The sequence below is a fragment of the Rhinolophus sinicus genome, chromosome 1 (genome assembly GCF_057876585.1).
Source record: "Rhinolophus sinicus isolate RSI-liver-muscle chromosome 1, RSI-T2T, whole genome shotgun sequence".
NCBI classification, from domain to species: domain Eukaryota; kingdom Metazoa; phylum Chordata; class Mammalia; order Chiroptera; family Rhinolophidae; genus Rhinolophus; species Rhinolophus sinicus.
The window spans coordinates 19,854,316-19,872,357 of NC_142501.1; the positions used below are offsets into that span (position 1 = coordinate 19,854,316).

General features: G+C 39.3%; 1 protein-coding gene across 4 annotated transcripts in view; it reads right to left on the reverse strand.

Moving 5' to 3' along the window:
• The window catches only part of ANO4 (anoctamin 4), a 359,351-nt gene that overhangs the window by 44,359 nt on the left and 296,950 nt on the right, over window positions 1–18,042 (reverse strand). For all 4 annotated transcript variants that reach the window (XM_019732194.3, XM_019732195.3, XM_074326212.2 and 1 more), the window contains 3 exons: window positions 7,662–7,744; window positions 3,986–4,126; window positions 452–616 (listed from right to left, as the gene is read on the reverse strand). In XM_019732194.3, the coding sequence (XP_019587753.2) occupies window positions 452–616; window positions 3,986–4,126; window positions 7,662–7,744 (389 nt within the window). The remainder of the gene's footprint in view (window positions 1–451; window positions 617–3,985; window positions 4,127–7,661; window positions 7,745–18,042) is intronic.

Here is an 18,042-nt window from a genome sequence, read left to right on the forward strand (position 1 = left end):
GACAAGCAGCACACCCCACCCTGGTATGTCCCTTGCAGAGTTATTTCAAGGAAGGCTTTGGATACTGATGCCTTCCCGTCATTCAGAATCAAAGGAAATGGGAACCAATACTGTTGAACTATGTCACAGATTCTGAGCGGCGCCTTTAAAATACATTCTCTGAATGTCCTCAAGTGGTACACAGTATTATCTTACTGGATAAATAAGGGAACTACGATTCACAGAGCATGAGGACCTTGCCCAACCTAACATGGTAGAAAATCCTGGAGCCCAGATTTAACTCAAGCCTTCTAATGACCCAGACCCGAAAGCATGTCATGCCAGGCACTTTGCTGCTGGGCCACCAGGGTTCCTGGACTCTCTGAGGCCAGGTCCCTTCAGCAACAGAAGAAAACGACCGCCGCAGCCCATGTACTTCACCCGTCTGGCTCGTTACCAGCAGCTCACTCACCACATTCAGCAGCATGATGATACAGAAGTTGATGCACACGGCAGTCCCCGTGGTTGCGACCTGAGAGTTATTCCTGATTAACGCCCACTTGAAGGCAGCAAAAGTGCTGACGGTCACCACCCGATAAATGACGATCCCAAACACGGCGGCGATCACCACACAGATCTGGCAGGAAGACAAAGAAGTCCCAGTGAACACTGTGGTGGAATGTGGCAGGAAGAGGGGTCCCCACCACTTGGGAAAATCCTCTGATGACAAAAGAAAATAAAGCAAGGGTGGTACTAACTCAAAAAACCACAGCACAATGCATACTTTTCACTGTGGTTAATGCTTTCTTGTGTCTGTTTGTATTTATTCTCGTGTTATTCAAACAGAAAAACCATAGTGCTTAAAAGTTCATAAACCATGTAAGCTATGGGGTAACATTTTATTATGCAGAATATTAGATTGAACAGATGAACAAATATTTATTGTGGAAATCCTGTGATGTCACTCTTCTGTTTAGAACTAGTTATTGGTTTCCTTTTACTCTTAGGATAAGAGCAAAGCCCTTCTAGTGGCCCGCTAGACTCTCTCCAGTCCCACCGAGTGCCATTTTACCCTCCCCTGGGGGACTCCAGACCTTCTCTCATTGTTTCAAATGGGCTAAGCACCCTTAATCTTCAAGACCATTTCCTTTACCTAAAATGCTGACCCACCCAATTCCCCTGCCAAGTATATGAGGTCTGACAATTAAGTTTGCGAACTCATCCTAGAAAAAGTGCTACACACCTCACTGCTGAATGTCACTATGGTCACCTTCGAAGTACTCCCCTTGGGAAGCTATGCACTGATGCCAGCATGTAGTCAACCCTTCAAAGCAATTTTGGAACTCTTTTTCTGGAATGGCAATCAGAGCTGTCATCGTATTACCCTTTGATGTCCTGAATGTCATCAAAATGTCTTCCTTTCAATATTTCCTTTATCTTTGGGTAAAGGAAGAAGTCATTGGGGGCCAGATGAGGTGAGTAGGGAGGGTATTCCAATACAGTTATTTGTTTACTGGCTAAAAACTCCCTCACAGACAGTGCCCTGTGAGCTGGTGCATTGTTGGGATGCAAGAGCCATGAATTGTTGGTAAAAAGTTCAGGTCGTTTTCGACTAACTTTTTCATGCAGCTTTTTCAGCACTTCCAAATAGTAAACTTGGTTAACTGTTTGTCCAGTTGGTACAAATTCATAATGAATAATCCCTTTGATATCAGAAAAGGTTAGCAACATCATTGCAACAAGGTCACAAACTTAATTGTCAGACTTTGTACACACAGGCAGCCTAGTTAATACCTACTCATCCTTCACATCTGAGCTCAAGAACCACTTCATAATTGAAGCTTTTCATGACTCCCCAGATTTTTATTTTGTTATATAGTATCTGTACTCTTCTTTCAGTATCCTTATAATTTCAAACAATGTGTCAGTTTGAGTATTGACAGTTGCCCCTACTTAGAAAGTAAGCCCCATCAGGGCAAGGGTGGTATCCGTTTTGCTCACCCTGGTCTCTGTAGCATCTTAATACAATTATGGGTATTCAGTTATTTGTTGCTGAATAAGCCAACTATGTGATAGGTGCATAATCTCTTATTAATCAGATATAAACACAGACTGAACTGAGGCATCTTTCTCTGAAGAACTTCATGGTATTGGAGAAGAATACAGCATGTCTTCTATCTCTATAAAATAATGGGAATTTGAGGCTCCAAAAAGTTTTGTGACTTTTATTAGGTGACTCACTTTATATGTCAGAGTAGAGACCTTAGCCTACTTAGTTATCAAACACTGGATCTTAAAGCTAAGCCTCAGGATGGCCTCCACTGGCTTACAGATTTCTGTTTTCATAGAAGCATTCCTGTTTTACACAAATCTATTTTTGGCTTACTGTGAGTGACATGCTCTAAAAACCTGAGAATGAACTCTAGCTGGAACTGGCCAAGATGATGATGATGATGATGATAATAATAATAATAATAATAATAATAATAATAATAATAATAATACAAAACACTGCCCATGTCTTAATCCTAGAGCTGCTAATAGGGAGATAGGTAAAATCTATGCTGAATTTCAGACAAGGTGGCAATATGGTGGAATGGACAGCTTGCTGGACTCAGGAATAAGTCAGGTCTGAGTCCTGGTTCAGCTGCTACCTACTGTATTTCCCCCAAAATAAGATCAGATTTTATACCATATTTCCCCAAAAATAAGACCAGGTCTTATATTAATTTTTGCTCCAAAAGACGCATTAGGGCGTATTTTCAGGGGATGTCTTATTTTTTCATGTACAACAATCTACATTTATCAAACACAGTCGTGTCACCTTCTTCTGGAACATTGTCATAATGTACTAAAGGCATCCGTTTGGCTGATGATCTTAATGGGGGCTTATTTTCGGGGTAGGTCTTATTTTCAGGGAAACACGGTAGCATGTGACCTTGGGGAAGTAGCTTGTCCTGTCCATGGCTTCGGCCTCCTATGCTCTAGGTAGAAGAGAGAAAGCTTATGTGTATAGGTCTTGTTGTGAGAAACAAAAACCAAGACAACAAACATGAACACACTTATAGAAGGCAAAGCATGACGCAAAACAGGATCTGCAGAAGGGCATCGGTATGAATCTTGATTTGAGCTGAAGGACTCTTGGGAATGCTGCCTACCCTTTCATCTCCTGAATTCATTTCTAGCTAAACGGGATAGGTTGTCTGGATTTACTGTAGTCTTGTCCCTTCCACTCTAATGACCTAGGACATATAGTTACACACTTGCTATCGAAAAAGAGGAGAAGAGAATCCTAGCCACCTCTTAGTGTTTTAAAATGACATTTCTGAGGAATCTGCATGTTTTGTTTAATGGTTAAGAGGGTCAAAGCTGATCACCAAAACGACTTCCTTTTAGAAAATGCTAACCACTCAGCTTCAAGTTAGTATTTTTCAAACTGATAAAACCATTAGTAAATCTGAAAATCAATTTTAGGGGGTTAGAGCTGACATTAAAAAAAGACTACAATAAAACAGAAAAAAAAGTAGAGTTCGTTGCATATTGGAAAGGCAAACACTGTTTCAGTGACTCTGTTTAGTTTTATACTTCTATTTGCATAGCATATACTGGGTCATAACAGAAAATGTATTTCTTACATGGGCCTGGTAAAAAAGTTTGAAAACACTGCTGGAGGTCCTACCTCATCTTTTTAGTTACCCTTCGGCATGGCAGGAAGAGGCGAGTGCAAAGAACATTGGACTAGAGGGTCTGAACTCTTGGACATTTCCTCCCTATTCAGGAGCTAACCTGGACAAGCCCCTTAACCTTCTGGAGTCTCAGTTGCTTCATCTGTAATGTGGAGATGAGATCCTCCCTGACACGTCACAGAGTTGTTGAGAGATTTAAATAAAAGAACGTGCAAAAATGTTGGGTAGAACTATGCAAATGCCTGACATGATTACTGTTGTTATCATGCTACAAATTTGTACTTTCTGAAAAAAATAGTTTTGTAAAAAAACTTTCAAACCATAAAAAATATTCCAGATGCAGAAACGATCAGTCGGCTGCATTTATCTGCAAATGCTTGATATGGTTCTGGCTTTCCGGAAATGGGATTCATCCGCTCTTTCTTGGAATACTTGGCTTCAAACTGGGGACGTATTTCTTCCTTAAAAAACAAGCAGACATATTTTTATGCTCTGAAGAGTTGCACACACAATAAAAAAAAATCATTTTACCTAACAGGAAAACTGAGTCACCAGTTCTCACACTAATCAGTCAATGAAGGAGGCGGGCTTGAGACCCAGGTATGAATGTTTGGAAACTGGCCACTTGAAAATATATAAAGAATGATGATCTCATCTTACTATCATCGAGGCAATGTGATTTAAACTAATAGTTAAATGTCTGTTATCTTATTAAATTATGCTGAGGTAACTGAGAATGAGAATAGGGACCACCTGTTCTTTCTCTAGTGGTTTGGAACAATTAATAAGCTTTTACTCTTATTACCAGGAAATGACATGAATACTAGGACAAAGAATGCTCCAGAACAGCGAAATGTTCAGAATTCATTTTGTGAGTATATCTAATGGCAATATAATTCTTAGTAGTACAAATTTTATTGAATTTTTCGATTTAGGCAGCTAAAAACATGGTGGATCTATTTTTTTATAAGTCCCTATAGGAGTCATTCACCTTTAACCATAGATTTCAAAAATATTCTTAATCGGTATTGAAAACAAAGTAAATACCTTTCAAACACAGCTAACAGCAAAGCTCCTCTAATTCTAAATCAAACTGAGATTTTATTTCAATTAGTTAAACCCCATCCAATGTGAAAAGCTTCTGACTAAAAAGCAATTATGGGATTAGGAAAAGGTAATCAGCAAGAGGGTATGTTGAAATAGTTCCAGTTAATTAAGTGCATGTTCTATTTAAGTGTCTTAGAAGAGGAGAGAAAATGAGCGGAAACTCTGGCAAAATGGAGACTGAGTTAATCCAGGCATAAACACTCACGACTCGGATGAAGGCACTGACAGAAAGCGAAGAGGAAGCCAAGAGAGGAGAGGTTATGAAGAATGGGCACCATTTGGAAAAAATGGGCACAGCCCATGCAGGAGGAAAGGCAGCCTGGCTCCTCCTTCAGGATAAACCCAATGCTGACCTTCACTCAGTGGCAGGTAATGGGGAAGGTCAGAGGGAGATGATACAGTTATAAACAGCTTTTGTCTCCTTTTATTTATTTTAGGCAGTTACACTTGAAAATATAAATAGAACAGACCTAGACTTTGCTGCTTCTTTGGGAAACAAAGAATTTATCAGGCTGTAAGTGTCATCAAGAGTCATTGAGTTAGCCATCCAAAAACTGAGGCCAATTACGGAGTCAGGCCTGTCTTCCTAGGTGTGATAGGCTGAATTGTGTCCCCTACGCAAATTCATATCTTGAAGTGCTAACCTCCAGTACCTCAGAATGTGATGTATTTGGAGACAGGGTTTTTGCAGAGGTAATAAGTTACGATGAGGTAATTAGGGTGGCACCTAATCTAGTATGACTAATGTCCTTATAAGAAGAAGAAATTTAGACAGAGATACTCACGGAGAAAAGACAATGGGAGGGCTCAGGGAATAGATGGCCATCTATACACCCACGAGAGGGGCCTGGAATGACAGATCCTTCTCGCAAAGTCCTCAGAAAAAACCAACCCTGCCAACACCTTAACCTCAGAGTCCCAGTGTCCAGAACTGAGAGACAATAGATTTCGGTTGTTTGAGCCACTCAGTCAGTGGTCCTTTGTTACGGCAGCTCTAGCAAACTAACACCCTGGGTTATCCCTGAAGGAGGCATGAACAAGTCTGGGCTTTTCTGCACAGCAAGCTGAGAGACACAGGCTAGAACTACCATGTTTCCCTGAAAATAAGACTGGGTCTTATGTTAATTTTTGCTCCAAAAGATGCATTAGGGCTTATGTTCAGGGAACGTCATCCTGAAAAATCATGCTAGGGCTTATTTTCTGGTTAGGTCTTATTTTCGGGGAAACACGGTATAAGGCATTTCTACAATGAATCCCACTCTGAGAAATGGAATAGCACATGGCTACTGAGGTAGGTTCCTATAGAAATATATGCTGAGTAAAAGAACGGTTCAGTGCTGCAAGCTTTTTAACAGGGCTGGGAAGGCAGAAGGCTCCAGACTTATAAGGGATGTTTATCCTAAGGGTACACGTGTCTTAGGCCCACCACAAGTGCCAAAAGAGCTGTTTCTACAAAGATGAAATTCAGAAAATTTCCTCTACAAAGAGGAAACTGTAGAAACAGCTCTTTTCTTTAGAAATGTGAAAAGTACAAAAGTGAGGTAGTTTGTCTAAGGTGACATAGTTGCTTGGTGGTGACTCAAATTCCCAGGAAAGAACATTTTTCATCTCATTTGAAAGTCGCTTCCATGAACATACGTAGTAAGAAACTGAAGAGCTTTACCCAGGAGGAAGTCCAAAATGCAGACTGGCTACTGCCGGGAAACTCCAGAGTCCATTGGGCAGTGCCTTCAAATCCAGAAATCGTTTTCTGGAGAATGCTTACGAAAGCATGAGAGGCCTTATCAAAAGAACAAGGAATGCTGAAAAGCCCAGCATCCTTCTAGATCTAAAGCTGCCCAAATGTGTTCATGGACCTGAGGAGAAAAGTCAGCCATTCACAAGGCAAGACTTGAAGAAAAACCAACAAAAATACCTCTCAAATGATCTCTTCTGCCATACCTACCACAGGGTTAAAATTCTCACTTATGTTTCTACAAGATTTCTTTTCATATATAAAAATATATATGCATGTCTCTTGGAAGAAACACACCCATAAATACCCATTATCCCATCATAGAGGACTAATTTATCTGATTTATTGGCACATCAGAGCTCGGAGGAAATGGGACTCAGGAGAGTTTAAGAGATAATGGATGAGAGGAAGGAAACAGGACAGGCCTGGATCAACTGACAAGGGAGGGAGGGTCCCTACTTGGTGACCGAGCTCAGCATGGGGACTTGAGAGACTTCTGATAGGAATGCGGCAAGAAGAGAATATCAAGACCAGACACGGGTTAGAAGAGAGCACCGTGTATTGGCTTAGAAGGGGTAAAGGGAGAGTGATGGGGCTGGGAGATGTGTATCTCTCCTTCACAGTTTAATCCGGAACTGGACCTGCATTTAACAAACATCCACCAAGGAGGTTGATTGAGGAGCAGTTTTTCCTCAGCATTTTCCAGTCTGAGCATGTGCACACTGGGCACTGTCCAGGGTCCTGGAACTCACAGGAACTTTTCCTTGGAGTAGTTCTCTTAGGAGGTTTGCCTCCACGTGCCTAGAGTTGTAAAACTATTACCCTCTTTCTGCTGAAGTAAAGAAATGGAAAATAGCTAAGAAAACTAAACAAGTCTTGTTACCAATTCTTTGGAAGCCTTTATCTAAAAGTGAAATGTTTTACTTAGCCATGGACTTTTATTCCACTAAGCAATCAAAATGTTTTTTGTGTGTTTTTTTTTTAATTCTGCTAGTAGGTTTTATACTGCTTGGAGTTTTCTGCAAAGACCGGTACTGAAAATGCTTTATGAATAAACCTGACTTCTGTATAGAGCAGAGAGTGATAACTCAAGGAGACTGTGTATTTTTTTGGTGATTTGCTTTTTTAAAAATTCTGAGGTAAATGATACAAACCTCCTCTTCTTCCCAGTCTATCAAATCCCAGTCATAAGCAATCACTGCTCGCCGCCTTTTCCAAAACTCCAGGAAAACTGTCGCTGGAATAAGCAGAGAAAGACAAAGACATTTTCAAACAAAGCAATGTTGTTAACCATGTCACTAAATAATGAAGCCACTGCAAAGAAGGACAGTTGTTTGTGTAAGCATCCATGAATATCAGAATTTCTAGCTAAACTTAATGTAACTAGGACTGTTTTCTCAGAATTACTAAGTTTGTACCAAGCATAAAGAAAAAATCAAGACTTCATTTAGAATTAAATTAAGCTGATTTGCAAGTTGAGGCAGAATTGACTTATTAGAAAGACAAAACTCTTGGGATATAAGAATACAGAAAACTAGGTTACTAACAAGTTTCTAATTGATAGAGTACTTATTTTTAAAAGTGAGGGGCAGGTTGGAGCAAAAAGGCAAACATGTAAGTGAGCAGTTCACATGTATTTGATTACTTGTCCCCCAAATCCTCCTCACAGCAAATATCTATATAAAATGTATTTTAGTATTTCATTGAAAGAAGCTATTTTATTAGATGAAGGAGTCCTGTTGCTTCTCTTTTTCTCCAAACCATCTCTTTACCGTCACATTGAAGGTAAATGTGTATAATTTCTGTAAAGAACCTTTTCCAACAAGTGTTGGCCTCCCCACCCAGGGAAATCTGGGGGTTATCTTCATCCAGCCAAAGTAACTTTCTACTCAATTCTACTAAAAAAAATCTACTCAAATGAATTACTGAGCACTATACAATGACAGAGAAAGATGAAAAAAAAATCAAATATAGTATCACTGCCTTGGAAGTCACAGGCCAAATGAGGGGATGCACATATACACACACTCAAACTTTGAGGACAATTGTAACTATAGATACCACAGGGACATGCTAGGAGACTCAATTAGTGTCTCTACCCCTTAATACTTAGACTTATGGAGGCAAAAATATGTCATCTATTTGGAATCAGTTTCATGAGGAAAGGTAAATAGGCAAATGACCATTCCAAAGAGAGAGAATTACTTTCTTCTTTCCTTTTCTGCCTTGCTCTCATACTATTTCCTTATTAGTGGTATTCAGACATAGAACATACATTTTCAAAATAAGTAACTAGAAGGACAGAATATAGTTAAGAGCTCTCTGGCATGTGACCCAGACATTCATTCCTAGGTTTGAAATCCAGCTCAGTCAGATACAAGCTGTGCTACTGTTGGCAAATCAACTAACTTTTCTAATTCTCTACTTCCTGTTAAGCAAAAGAGGGATTCAAAATGCTCTAAAAATTCTAGGTTGCTTTACCTTAAGTTTGCCATAAACTCATCTTGTGGCAAGCTCTGACCTGGGCTGACATGAGGCTACTTAGAGTCTCCATTTACCCCTCTGAGAATATCCATACATTGAAAGCAGCCATATCAGTGAACATCTCCCAGCCCCATCACTCTCCCTTTACCTCTTCTAGGCCAATACACCGTGCCCTCTTATAACCCATGTCTGGTCTTGATATTCTCTTCTTGCCCCATTCCTGTCAGAAGTCTCTCAAGTCCCCATGCTGAGCTCGGTCACCAAGACCTCCCTCCCTTGTCAGTTGATTCAGGCCTGTCCTCTTTTCTTTCCTTCCCAGACCTCCTGGGGCATCACATAATAAATGGTATATACACCACAGTGCCTTCCTAAAATCTGAAAAATTCAGAGTACTTATAGTTGTTATATATGAGCACCTAAAATAATCAAATGCTTAATTCTAGAAGAGGGAAATTAAAAGAAATGGATGAGATGTCTTTGAAGGTTAATAAAAGTGCCAACACTGAGCAGCCATTGTCCATCAGAGTCCTTCCTGTGAGTCGTGTTGTGTCAGGGGTTCCCCCAAGACCACCTCCCGGCTTGAGGAGTCCCTAGGAGGACTCACAGGACTCAGCATATAGTGGCACTCATGGCTGAGATTTATTACAATGAAAGGATATAAAGCAAAATCAGCAAAGAAAAAAGGCACAAGGGGCAAGGTCTGGGGGAAACCAGGTACAAGCTTCTAAGAGTTCTCTCCCAGTGGGGCCACAGAGGACATGCTTAATTTCCCCAGCAATAAGTTGTGACATGTTCTGAGGGTGGAAAGTCTGAAATCAAGGTGTTGCTGGGGTTGGTTCCTACTGGAACCCTGAGGGAGAGTCTGTTCCATGCTTCTCTCCTAGCTCTGGTGGTCGCTGGCAAACCTTGACATCCCTTGGCTTGTGGGGGCACTGCTCCAATGTCTGCCACTGTCTTCACGTTGCATTTTACCCTGTGTCTGTGTCTCTGGTTTCTCTTCTTCTATCAGTCATACCGGTAATCTAGTATGGCCTCAGCTTTACTTGATTACATCTTCAAAGACCCTATTTCCAAATAAGGTCACAGTAAGAGGTATGGGGGAGGGTTAGAACTTCAACATATATATTTTTTGGGACACAATTCAACAAGATTGTTTTGTCACAATGACTAGGGGCACACTAGAATTTAGGGTAGAAGCCGGGGGTGGGGGGTATCTGCCTGAATCTTAGCTACTAGTTCACAATTTAACCTGGGAGTTTTAAATTCTAATGAAATGAGAAGAGCCAAAAATAAAGACAAAGAAATCCTACTCTTCCAACCATAGTAGCACCTTACTGAAACTACTTATAGATACAAAAGTACTATGCCCTGAAGTTATGGGCTCATTGTAAGAGCCTGGTATTTATCTTTATCCTCAGAACTATCCTCTTTTTCTGGAAGGCCTAGAAAAGCCCACACTTATTCCCAAAGCTGCTAGGGATACAATGCTGTCAATTTTTGCCCTCTGATAACACAATTGGTATGGAAAGGCTTGATTTGAATCTTCATTTTGAAAATGTCTACACTGATAGTCCAGAGGGGAATTAGGTCTAATACCAGAAAATAACTTTAAAGGCATTTTTTCCCAATATTTTTTAAAAAACAAGGAGCTTAGAGATCCTATAGTTTAATTTTTTTCCTTGTCAAAAGATTATGCTCCATTTGTATGTGTAAAACCAAGAATTGAGCTGTGGTCAGCAATAAAATGGGAAGTACATGTGAAGGAGAAAGGACGGTTTTTATTTCATGATCTGCTGTGTGATGACTCAAAGCATTTTCAGAAACCTGGTCACGGTGATTCTCTCACTTCCTAGGAAAGAAGAATGGCTTACTTCATACACACATTCAGCCACTTTTCTACCTATACTAATTTCCTTTTATAAGAAGTAAAATCAATACTACGAATAGGTTTCATTTTTTCAGGCCCTTATAACTTTCTGAGAATGTTCCTTTCGAGGAGGAACAGAAGAATTACAATCATGTACCTTCCAAGAACTTGAAATAGAGGAATGAGGTCACCTCTTGAGAGCTTCACTTATAAAATCTTCACAAAAGCAATCAGCTTAGCTAGGAGTCACAAACGCAAATGGTAAGGCGCCCGATCAGTACAAAATCTAGAAGAGGAAGCCACACAATAGAGAATGATGGGGATCAGAACAAATTGGGGAACGTGTGGACCATGTAAAGCGGCAGGTGTTCTTCAGTTTCCATTGACTGTATTGTGGCCAGATCTATAAAATTTTCAAGAGAAAATATAAAATATATCTTCATGTGAACTATCTCAATTTCAAGGTGATAATAGTTTATTTGTATATTTCTAAAATTAGTGAGAACCAAATAGAATATTTTTGTAGGTTTGCTAATTTAAAACATTTGAGATAGGCCATTGCCAGAAGTGATGTAAGTGAATGTAAGTGAGTGACTAGAAAGCATATAGATTACCCTAAAATGCCAACATGAGGGTAACCTCAGGATTCCAGAAGGACAGGAATGTGATTGCACATTTTAAGAAGCTAAAACTTAATTATTGGCATTGAATATTTCCTGGAGAAAGTCAGTGTGTCCAGATAGGGGATAGCCAATATGTAACTTAGGAAAAACAAGTCTCTAAGAATACAAATTTGGCAGAGTTTGATATGATGTAGAATATTAGAAAGGTATCCTGACATGAACCAGTCTCCAAGGATGTTCTATATAATGGGATAAGGATGACTAATCAAACAGAAAAAAAAATAGTTTTTGCTCCCCTCTTCCATTCACTTAACAATCATTAATTGCATTTTTTGATGTACTAGGGATTTTTCTAGCTGAACTAATTTCCCTGCTCAAATATTGATGATTAATTTGGTTTCCCAAACATTCTGACACATGAATAAGGTACTCTAGATGACCATTATAAAGTATTCACTATCATATACCTGTATTTTCACATTCTGGATTATGCACTGGTATTTGCAAAGCTTAGAAGAGGTATCCTCAAGTCAGTTTAGCTTTGGGTATTCCAACAATGTTTCTGACCTGGTGAAGCTGAAGAAATGGCCAGTTTCCCCAAGGAATCATAATTGTCTGAGGCCCTGTCTGAGGGTGTGCTTCCCTTTTATAAAAACCCATCAAACTGTAGCAACCTGAGGACTTTCACTTCTACTCATGAGATCAACTGTTACAATATAAGAAAAAAACAGTTATCAATGCTGGACAAGAGACAGTGGAGGACCGTGATCCCTGAGAGAAAAGAAATAAATGAGGTGGGCCCTAGGATTGTACCAACTCATGATTCAGAGGCATTTCCGACTACAATTCAAGCAGGAAGAACCAAAACAGAGCCTTGTGGTCTTACTGAGCTGAGGAGACAGAGACTGGAGTAGGGAGGGTTGGTTGGTAAGAATTTGTGGGCAGAGTACCAGAGACAAGGGAGCTAGACTGAAAGAAAATTCCAGAGCAACAATGAGGTGCCCTGTACTCTTGACATGTATGGGGTGAAACTACACAGGCTGCTTGTTGGTAACAAACAATCCCCAGTGGAGGGCTGGAAGTAGTTCACAATCCCACCCATCAGAGTGGAGAGATGTTGTTACACATAGCGTATTGTAGGAGGCCTCATAACTATCATAAATTAGGAGTGGGTCTCTGGACCTACACTAACAAGCTAAAATAACTCTCAAACCAATCAAATTGGGCTCCAAGTAAGTTAAACTGCATGCCTGAACAAAGTTAAGATTGAAAGACAACAAAAACCCACACTCGACATTTTCCATCATTTAATAAAAAATTACCAGGCAGGAAAATAAAACCCATAACCTGGAGAAAATTCAATCAATCTCTGACTGACAGTCTAAAACTGACAGAAATAATAGAGTACGGATGATAAAGTGACCATTATAAATATACTTTATATGTCAAGAAGGTAGATGAAAAACATGAGCACAATAGGGAGAGTAATAAAAGATATAAAAAGACCCAATTGATTGAGATCTGAGATGAAAAGCGCAAGATATGAAGAGAAAAATACACTGGATAGGATTAACAGAAGATTAGATTTTTCAGACGAAAAGATCAGTGAACCTGAAGGCAAATCAATAGAAATAATACAAAAGAAGCATGGAGAAAACAAAGACTAAAAAGACTAAAAAACGTGAACAAAGCATAAGTAACCTGTAGGACAATATTGAGTGGTCTAATATACATGTAATTGGGGTACTAGATAATATGATTCTGGGAAATTTTCTAAAAATATGCAACACTGGTACATTGAAAATGATATAACATGCTTAGAGAAATTAATAGAACACTTAAATAAATAAAAAGCTAAATGACATTTAGGGGTAGAAATATTTGATATTAAGTTTTCAATGTTCACAAATTGATTTATTGACTCAATTTAATCACAATCAAAATGTCAGATTTTTTTGGGTAGAAAGTAACAAGTTGATTCTAAAATTTATATGGAAATGCAAAGGACATAAAATAGCCAAAGTGATTTTTAAAAAGAATAAGATTTCAAGGCTCACTATAATGTTATCAAGACAGTGTTTTACTGCCATAAAAATACTAATATGGATCAAACAGAACAAAATTTTAACCAAAAAAATGCCAAGAAAATTCAAGGAGGAAAAGGATAATCTTTCCTATTACTGGAACAACTCGATATCCATATATGCCAAGAAATGGATCTGACTTTTACCTTACACCACATACAAAAATCAACTTGAAATAACTCACAAATCTAAATATTTGAGCTAAAACTCTTAAGCTTTCCAGAGGAAAACAAAGAAGGAAATCTTAGGGACCTTGAGGTTGGCAAAGATTTCTTAAATAAAACACAAAAAGCACAGACAGAAAAAAAGAAAACAAATCTTAACTGGAATATGTCAAAAGTAAAAACTCTTGCTTTTCAAAAGACACCATTAAGAAAATAAAAATGCAAGCCTCAAACTGGGAAAAAAACTATTTGCAAAGATGTGTATGATAAAGGACTTCTATCCAGAATTCATACAGAATTTTTTCAACTTAAAAATAAGACAAACCCAATAACAAACGGACAAATGACTTGAACAAATACTTCACCAAAGATGTACAGATTACAAATAAGTTCATGAAAAGATGTTCAACATCACTAGTCATGAGGGAAATGCAAATTGAAACTACGAGATAACAATATACACCCATTACAATGACTGAAATAATAAAGATTGATAATTCCAAGTATTTGTGAGGCTGTAGAACACCTGGAACTCGTACATCATGCTGTCGGAAATGCAAAATGGAAAGTCACTTTGGAAAACAACTTCTTATACTGTTAGACATACACTTATTCTGTGATCCAGCATTGCCACTCCTAGTTATTTCCGTAAAAAAAAAACAGATACAAAGATTTTTGTGTAAATATGCAAAAATTTGTAATAAACAATGATTTTCAAGTTTATTTATAATGGCTAAGAACTGGACGGCTCTACATATTCGTTGATTAGTAAATGGGTAAACAAATTTTAAAAATTAGAAAATGGGTGAAAAAATGGTATATCCAGGCAATGGAATACTATTTGTTCCTAAAAGGAACAGACTACTGACATACACAACAACATAAATGAGTCTCGATAAGATTAGTCTTAGTGAAAGAAGCCGGGCGCAAAATGCTAAATACTGAATGATTCTATTTGTTTGAGATTCTAGAACAGGTGAAACTATAGTGGTGGGAAGCAGGTTAGAGGTTGCCGAGTGACTGACTGCAGATGCGTGAGGAAACTTTCTAGAGGATAAAAATGTTTTATATCATCACGATGATGATGGCTACATGACTATACACATTTGACTTGTCAAACTGGACACTTAAAAATTTTGGATTTTATTGCATGTAAATTAAACCTAAATAAAGCTGACAAAACTCTTACAATATCATCCAGAAAAAACCACCAATACTGTGACTACATCAAGCAAAACATATCTCAGTATAAAGTTTTTATTCATGTAACTTACATCTTTTCTGAGCCCAATTCTGCATAATATGTTCACTAAACACTAGAACAGCCTTCTAAGCGGCTACCCGTTACATATTAGTTGCCACTTTCACCTCTGCCCATACTGTTGCCAGTTACTTTCCAAATACAATTGATGATGTCACTCCCCAGCTTATAACTTCAGTTGGCTTTCTGTGGCCTACAGGTTGAAGCCATGGTTCGCTGTTGTGGCACAAATGTCCTGTGATACGCAGATCTCAGCCTTCAACATGCACCGTTATGGGTTGAATTGTGTTTCCTACCTCCCAAAAGATACGTTGATGTCCTAAGTGCCAACCTCAGAAAGTGACTCTATCTGGAAATAAGGTAATTGCAAGTTAACTCGATAAAATGAATTCATACTGGAATAGAGTGGGCCCTTAATCCAATATGACTAGTTAAGAAGACAACCATGTGAAAACAGACACACAGGGAGAATGTAGGTGAAGACAGAGGCAGAGACTAAAGTGATCTACAAGCCGAGGAACGCTAAGGGTCACTGGCTGTCACCAGAAGCTAGGAGAGAGGCATGGAATAAATTCCTCCTCAGAGCCCTCCAAAGGAACCAACCCTGTTGACACCTTGATTTTGGACCCCTAGCCTCCAAAACTGTGAAAGAATACATTTCTGTTGTTTTAAGACACCCGGTTTGTGGTATTTATTTTACAGCCCCCCTAGGAAACTCACACACACTCTGTGAGCTGACTGCACTGGACATCCTTCTTTTTCAGTGCAACCAGCACATAGAGTGTATATGAGCTTTGCCCACATTATTCTCAGTTCAGAATCTTACCCACACCTTCCCCAACCCCACTCCTTTGCCTGGCAAATTTAAGACTTGGTCCCAGTATCTCATCTTGGCCGAAACCTTTTCTGCTTTTCCTTTTTGCCTCAGGAAGTTGGTGCATGGACCCTCACTGTCCCATTGTACATTGGCTTTCATATCCTGGATCACAATGACCAACTCTCCCTCAATATACCAGGATCCCATCTTACTCATTTTTGTATACTCAGTGCTAGTGCCAGTGAGAATGCACTGTCTGCTGAGTAATGGAATCTTAATCAATATATCCTACAGAACGCACATGACATGGTGAACACTCTCTGGAATGATTCTGGAGGTGGGCAGACCAGGTCTGGTTTAAAATCCAGGCTCTACCACTTACCAGCTGCTGGGTAAACTTGGGCAAATCGGATAACTTCTCTGAGCCTCAATATACTCATCTATGAAAGGGGGATAGTAATTTCTTCCTGGTGGGTTATGAGAAATTGATGAGGTGTCATGAGTGACTGCACCTACACACTTAGTAGGCATTTAGCATGTGTAAACCTTTTCTTTTTCTGAATATACAATCACCATTTTTGTGGGACATACGTTATAAAAGATAATTAGTGCAAATATCCAGAATAAAAGGCCAATTATTATAAAATTTATTATCAAAAAATGAGACATACTTCATTCATAGATTATTGACAGGATCATATAAAGAATCTTTGAATTTGCATTAAAATAACCACAATGTTGTTACTTTGGTCGGAGAGCTACGAGAATATAGATTTGTTTGTTTACTGGAGATAATTTTGGATAACACTGAGAGAGAGAAAAAACAGAGGAAGGAGGGAAACAACCCCAGAAATGAAGAACAGTGGGAAATAATCTGTTTGCTTACAAGTCTCCACACATCGTTCCCTAATGACTCTGTTTTCCCTAGGGAGAGAAGCTAACTTAAGCCATAATTGTTTCGTTCCTTGAATCCTTCTGAACAAAAATGAGCATTGAGGAAAAAGCCACACTGCGGTTCAGCCCAGAGCCCAAGGCTCACCACATACCACAAGGCTCCCCAGGCATCCCTGCCATCATAGGCATGAGAACATGAACGAAGGCAGTGGAGTTCTGGGAAGATTTCTAATCCCACACGAAGGCCCACGCTAGCCGCTACAGATGGGCTCCAAATGGAGCCTTACTGTTTCTCTGGTGAACACACAAAGCAAAAGGCAACACAGCAAGCATCAACTTGCCCCTTCTGAGGTCTTGTATACCACTTACATCTGTTCTCAACACCCCACATCTAGCAATTTCTCAAAAAGAAGGTTTGCTTTGTTAAATGTTGTAAGTTGTCAATCATAAAGGATGATCCTGAGACCATTAAACTGGGCTCTGTTAGAACTGGCACGCTTTTAGAAATCATCACCCTCACAAAGCAGTATAAATGGGGCTCAGGTCAAGCATAACAGTCCTTTATCTTCAAGTTCAGATTTCTGAAGCAGAAGCCAACAGGATCTCTGATCCTAGCAGTAGAGTGTAAGAGCTAAGACTGGCCAGTTGAACTCTTGGTTTTGCCACTTTTTAGCTACTGCCTCGGTTTCCTCATCTATCACATGAGGATAATAACAGCACTAGTACCTTCTTCAAAGGTTGGTATAAAGATGAACTGAGATGATACTGTACAATGCTTAGGACAGTGCCCAGCACATAGTAGGTCCTCAATTTGTGTATGCTATTATTATAACTGGCCATTCCAGATTTCTGCAAAAAGGCATAGCCCTATCTACAAAGAAACATCCGGGGTAAATCATTCTTTTTCTCATTCTTTTCCTGGGAACAATATAAGATTTAAGCAATAAGTTGTCAACTGAAACAAAGCAATCCAGAGGATGAATTATTCTGGGCTTGCGTTGCCTGGAGTGAGCCTAAAATGTTCCCTTGTGCCTATAGGTTATTACAAAACATCTATCAGATTCTTACTGAGTGCCCTCTGAATAACAAGGAATGTCAAATCTCCAACCCACCTACTTGCAACCTCAGAAGCTTCTCAACTCCACCCTCCAGGCAGCCACCACCAAGCAATCAGTTGAGGTTGTCAGGGATAAAACAAAACCTACTTATTATGCCCAGAATGAGGCATTCGAACTTGCAAGGAAGGAATGCAATCAATCCCTTTTGTAATGGTGGAACTGAGTGAGGGGTGGAGGAGATGACAACCGCTGCCTAGTAGACAAATGTCATTATACCGGAATT